At 46.2% G+C, this 5,272-nt stretch overlaps 2 protein-coding genes across 3 annotated transcripts in view; one reads left to right on the forward strand and one right to left on the reverse strand.

Moving 5' to 3' along the window:
* The window catches only part of lag3 (lymphocyte activating 3), a 3,315-nt gene extending 806 nt beyond the window's left edge, over positions 1–2,509 (forward strand). The window contains exons 3-8 of one of the 2 annotated variants that reach the window (XM_008292685.1): positions 31–251; positions 652–900; positions 975–1,292; positions 1,388–1,630; positions 1,947–2,071; positions 2,204–2,509. In XM_008292685.1, coding sequence (XP_008290907.1) covers positions 31–251; positions 652–900; positions 975–1,292; positions 1,388–1,630; positions 1,947–2,071; positions 2,204–2,299 — 1,252 coding nt within the window. In that variant the 3' untranslated portion in view covers positions 2,300–2,509. Of the gene's footprint in view, positions 1–30; positions 252–278; positions 402–651; positions 901–974; positions 1,293–1,387; positions 1,631–1,946; positions 2,072–2,203 lie in introns of those variants that run through there. The other variant, XM_008292686.1, reaches the window with a different exon arrangement.
* A 27-nt stretch (positions 2,510–2,536) lies between these two features.
* plekhg6 (pleckstrin homology domain containing, family G (with RhoGef domain) member 6) overlaps positions 2,537–5,272 on the reverse strand; it is a 26,163-nt gene continuing 23,427 nt past the window's right edge. Inside the window, exon 7 of the mRNA XM_008292689.1 lies at positions 2,537–2,872. Within this exon, the coding sequence (XP_008290911.1) occupies positions 2,698–2,872 (175 nt within the window). The 3' untranslated portion in view covers positions 2,537–2,697. The remainder of the gene's footprint in view (positions 2,873–5,272) is intronic.

Below are 5,272 nucleotides of genomic sequence, written 5' to 3' on the forward strand. Positions count from 1 at the left end.
GTGCTCACCTGTGCTCACCTGTGCCTGCAGCACCGTGTGGAGGAAGCAGAGAAGCGGTCTGCAGTACTGGGGCTCCAGCTGGGCCCAGAAAGGAACCCAGCGGGTCCATTGTCCTCACTTCCAGTTTGAGAAAGGAGATTTCAGCCTGCAGATCGACGGCGTGACGGAGGAGGACGGAGGACTCTACACCTGCAAGGCGGACGTCGGACGCTGGGTCACTCAGAGCCTCGTCAGGCTCCGAGTCATTACAGGTGAGAAGCTCTCAGGTGTCCAACGAACCCGCTCCATGTTCAGAACTTCTACAAACACAACACCGCCTGCAGCTCACTTGAAAACTCTGTGCTGGTCACAGCTGGACCCAGGAGGAGGAAGGTTCTGGGTTGCTCAGAACATGTTCAGAGGTTTGTTTTTGAAGGTTTTCAAATCAAACAGAATCAAGTGATTTTGATGGAATCTTAGATTTGATTCATTTTTCTGATGGGCAGCTAAAATCTGATGATTCTTGTTGTTTTCTTAGTTTCTTTCTGGTAAACTCTGTCATTTCTGGAGATGTTTTTAAGAACAACAGCCTCTCAGAGGGTCAGAACATCCCCTGATGAGTCCAGTCCGTTGTGGTTCTGTGGTCCATCAGTCCTCCTGTGTCCTCCACAGTGTCCGTCTCTCCTCCGGCTCTTCTCTGGGGAAACGACGTCCTGCTCAGCTGTAGCGTGACTCCTCGGCCCGACGTAGCTTCTTTCAACTGGAAACTGAATGACGGCCCGTTGGATCCTCAGATTAGAACCTCCTCAGACGGAGCCAGCGTGTCGCTGAAGGCGAGTCTCAGGCTGTCGGGGAACTGGACCTGCGAGGTGACGTCTGGAGGCAGAGAAGGCCGAGCTTCAGCCGCTCTGACAGTCAGAGGTGAGGCTCTGAGCTGCAAGCAGAACCGACCTCAGACTCTTCTGGTTCTGAACTCTATTGTGTTTGTCTGACAGGAATCCTGCAGCCATCCAAAGAGGACGTCCGGTTCTACGCTGCTGTCGGTTCTGTCGGGTCTCTGCCCTGCATCTTCTCTCCGGGTCTGAAACCTTCAGGTTCTCTGTGGGAGAAGCTGAAGCCCGGTTCTCTGTTCCAACCTGCTGTGGACCGGCTTCCTGCTTCCTTCTCTTCATCCTCATCGCCTGCTCAGCTGCCCTGGGACAAATCCGCCCGTGTGGACCCGGTCGGGTTGGAGGACGGGGGCAGGTACAGGTGTTCTGCCTCTGTGGAAGGACAACGACTGGCCCGGAACATGAAGCTGGTCGTCGCCAAAAGTACGTTTCCACAGATTCTGTCTGAGCCCGAGGACGAAACCCACAAAACGCTTCATGATGATAAAACATCTGAATTCTGTTGTTCTTCCTCTCAGTTGTTCAGACCAAAGAAAAAGGTTCTGTGACGCTGAGCTGCCATCTGAGCGACACCAGCGAGGTCACCGAGTACGACTGGCTCCAGGTGACCTTTGACCCGAACGGCACCGAGTCAGCCCGATCCGTCCTGAAGGGGAAGACTGTGAGGATGAGCCAGGAGTCGGAGCAGAACCAGTGGACCTGCCGGTTCTACGGGAAAGAAGGAATCCTGGGAAATATAACGCATCGGGCTCAGCTCATGGGTGAGTTCTGGTTCTGTTCTACAAATTAAAACACGAGTTCTGTGCTGTTTGGTGTGAAAAAATACGACGATATATGTTCTTACTGGCAGCTTGTGACAAACAGAACCAACAAAACCCGATGAAGCTGTGAATGAGTTAAATTCTTAGGAACAGTGATGAGAGCTCAGAGGATCAACCTCAGGAGAGACGTTCACGTCTCACAGAACCAGACCAAACTGATGATAGTTCTTTATGCTGTGACCCGTTTGAACTGAATAAAGCTTTAAAAAGGAACAGATGCTGTTTTCTGACAGTACTTCTGCTGTTCTTCCTGCAGCGGGTCTGACTGGACACAGCAGCTCTTCGGGCCAGTCCCAGAACATGGCCGCTCTGGTCGGACTCGGCCTCCTTCTCCTGGTTCTGCTGCTGGTTCTGGCTCAGATGTACAAAAACCACCGAAGGGTAAAAAAATGCTTCTCTCGCTAATTTTTTTCCATGAATGATGCAGAATGTGGAGGCGGATGGTCCTCGTGTCCATCAGCTTCACAGGCGACATCCTGCAGCTTTGCTCTAACGCTCTCTGTGTTTCTGCAGAGGAAACAGATCTTCCAGTATCCTGCTCTGGAGACCATCGTTCACAGCATCTCTAATGAGCGAGAGCAGAAAGAAAGAAGCCGAGTGAAGACATAGAGTCTGGTGGAAGCGTTTCCTCGTTTCACCTGCAGCTCGTCGGGAGGCGTCGCTTTGCACAAACTGTAAATATCTCACAGCAGACGATGTAGCAGCTGTTTCACTGTTTAACTGAATGTAATGAAATAAAGAAGGTTGTAAATGTTTTCATGATGTATTTGCATGTTTACCGAAAATGTTTCTGAAATAAAGTGCATTTAACAGAAATAACTCAGTTTGTTGTTTACAGTCTGAATCTCTTTATTACACAAATAAATAAAATACAGACATTTAGAAAAAGGTTTTAGGATATTTACACAAAACACTAAAAAACATATCTTACATTAATTACAGAATTAAAATACCTTAATACCCTGAACCCTCCGTTCATCGTGTAAAACGCTGCAGCCGTCAGGTTTCTACACCTGACAGCACTCGCCGTCCTCAGACGGTTCGTCCAGATGCCACAGGACCAGAGATCTGCTGATTCCCGTCACCAGGCCTTCGTCTCCGGGATGAAGATGAGCCATGACTTCATCGTCGTCGAAGCACCAGCCGGACCAGTCCACGTTGACGCCGTCTGCAAACGCAGAACTGGAAGACAGAGACGGAAACACAGCAGAAAGACCATGAAGCTCACAGACCGAAAACCAGCAGAGAAGAAGAAGTTCAGAGAAGATCATCGAGTTCTGCTCTCAAATCACAACATGCTGCAAATACCAAAAGTTAAATTGTGCAAAATGACCAGTTTTATCATTAAATCTGAATTACTGACGAATTTCTGTGAACATCCGTCTGAATGAAAAGTCTTCACATGAAATAACTCATCATAAGATATCTGTCGTTATCAAACTACTGTGACGGAGCAGAAGCTTAAATCAGCAGAAATACCTCATCTGGTACTTGAGTAAAAGTATCCAGTTACTATCCAGCAGTGATGAGTACTTTACACACAGTAAGTGAAGCATCGCCGAGGTTTCAAAAAAGGAAAACTTTGATGAATACTGCAGGAGATTTTTACTGGAACACAAAGAAAGAATAAAGAAACTGGATTTTCTCACGTAAACAAAAAGACACTGAGCAGGTCTGAAGCCTTTCTGTCCACTCAGACATCACTGTGGACAGTCCTCACACCAAAACTACTTCATCAGTCCTCCAAACCAGCAGGAGCTCACCTGCTCTGATCATCGTCTTTATTCACATTCACCCTGAAACATTTAATTATGAACCCTGGATGGAGGAAACCTGTGGATGATCATTATTCTACAGAAACATGTGAATAAGTGCAGAGTCCACGTGTCTTCAGCTCTCCACTGAGGGAAGCTGTGCCGTCCACTTCATCAGAGGCTTTATTCTGTCATCAGGCCCAGTTCACTGGAAAACAGTCATGTTCTGACAGACTGACCATCTGACATCATAGAAAAGCTAAACTGTGACTTACTGAGCACCACAGACAGACGTCAGCCGTAAGCTGGGAGGTTTCACGCTGATGTTTGTTTCTACATCTAACTTATGGTTTTAATAAAAGACGAATCAGTTTTTCCTCCAACTCTGATCCATAACGCTCAGCCCAGCAGCTCTTCATCCACCACACTCCTCTGCTTCATTTCTGTCCGGATTCTGGAGGTTTGTACCACAAAATGAAACTGGACTTATTTAAAGAACGGTTCTGTTCTGGACATCTACGCAAAGTTGTGTGATTTTAACAAGAAAATAAATCATTTGCATCGATTTGTACTCAGAGCGTCTCACTCAGAAAAACAGACACTGAAAAAGGTTTTATGTCTAAGAGGAAGTTAAAAATCATTTTTTTGTGATTTATGATTGATGTTTGACAATTTCAGATGTTTCTTGGTGGAAAAACCTGCTTGTTGCGTGAGTGAGGATGTTGTGGTTTGACGTGCTGTAATTTGAAGTTTCCATTCTCACAGAACAATGAAAACTCATCTCAGTAGCAGACGTCTGGCAGCGATCACATCCACCCAGCAAACAACAACACCTGCCTTCAGCGGCTCACACGTCTTCTTTAAACTCTGGGGCCTCATTCAGAACGTAGCAGGAAAACACAGACAGGACCTGCTGTCACTGATTTAAAGGGTTTAGGATGAGTGTCGACTGTCTGCTGCTGGACCAACAGCTGCCGACAGAAGAGACTCGTTCAGTGTTTCTGCACATCAGCAGGAACCTGGTTTAATGAAGCTCAGCTCAAACCACAGCGTTACTGAAGCTGAGGTCAGTGGAAAGTTTGGTGGTTCTGCTCTCAGCTTCAGTTTCCTCCTAATAACCCTTTACTCAGCGGAACCAGTGAGGTTAACCCGGTTAATGATCACTGTCTAATGACATGGACAGTTCCTGACTGACCTGTTGTATGTGACTGACATGAAGGTTCTGGTTCATATTTATTATCTGTTTCATTGTTTATTCGATGGTTCAGACTAACCACTAACTAATAAGTAAATACCTGCTGGTAACTAGTTGCTCTTTCAGCTCCTGAGTTACACCAGTTGTCTCCTCTGAACAAGCTTGTTGGTGAGAGTTTATTCCAGATCCTCCACATCACTCATCAAACAACAGTTGGATCTTTGTCAGAACTAGTTGGATGTTTGGTTGCACTGGTTGAAGAAAAACTCTTACTAGTCACTCTTTTTTTAGCAACTAAGTGTGATTTTGTCCAACTGGTTTCACCAGAAGCCTCTCTAGTTAACCCAGGCATCAGCAGCACCAAACTGCCAGATAGTTAACTGTTTAACTAGTGGCCCTGTGGACCAAACAACTGGAAGTTACACTAACTAACTTGTACGCTGCAAACACACACATTAACTAGTCAAACATACCGACAGTCTTCTGCACTAGTTAACTAGTGACACTCAAAATGTTTACCAGTTAACTAATGACTAATTTTGACTTAACTGCTTAAACATTGAGGTCAACTAGCTGCGACTGAGACTCAAAATGTTTCTTTTAATGGTTTTCCCCATGTTAACTAGTTACCAG

The sequence above is a fragment of the Stegastes partitus genome, unplaced genomic scaffold (assembly GCF_000690725.1).
Source record: "Stegastes partitus isolate 25-593 unplaced genomic scaffold, Stegastes_partitus-1.0.2 Scaffold824, whole genome shotgun sequence".
NCBI lineage: Eukaryota > Metazoa > Chordata > Actinopteri > Pomacentridae > Stegastes > Stegastes partitus.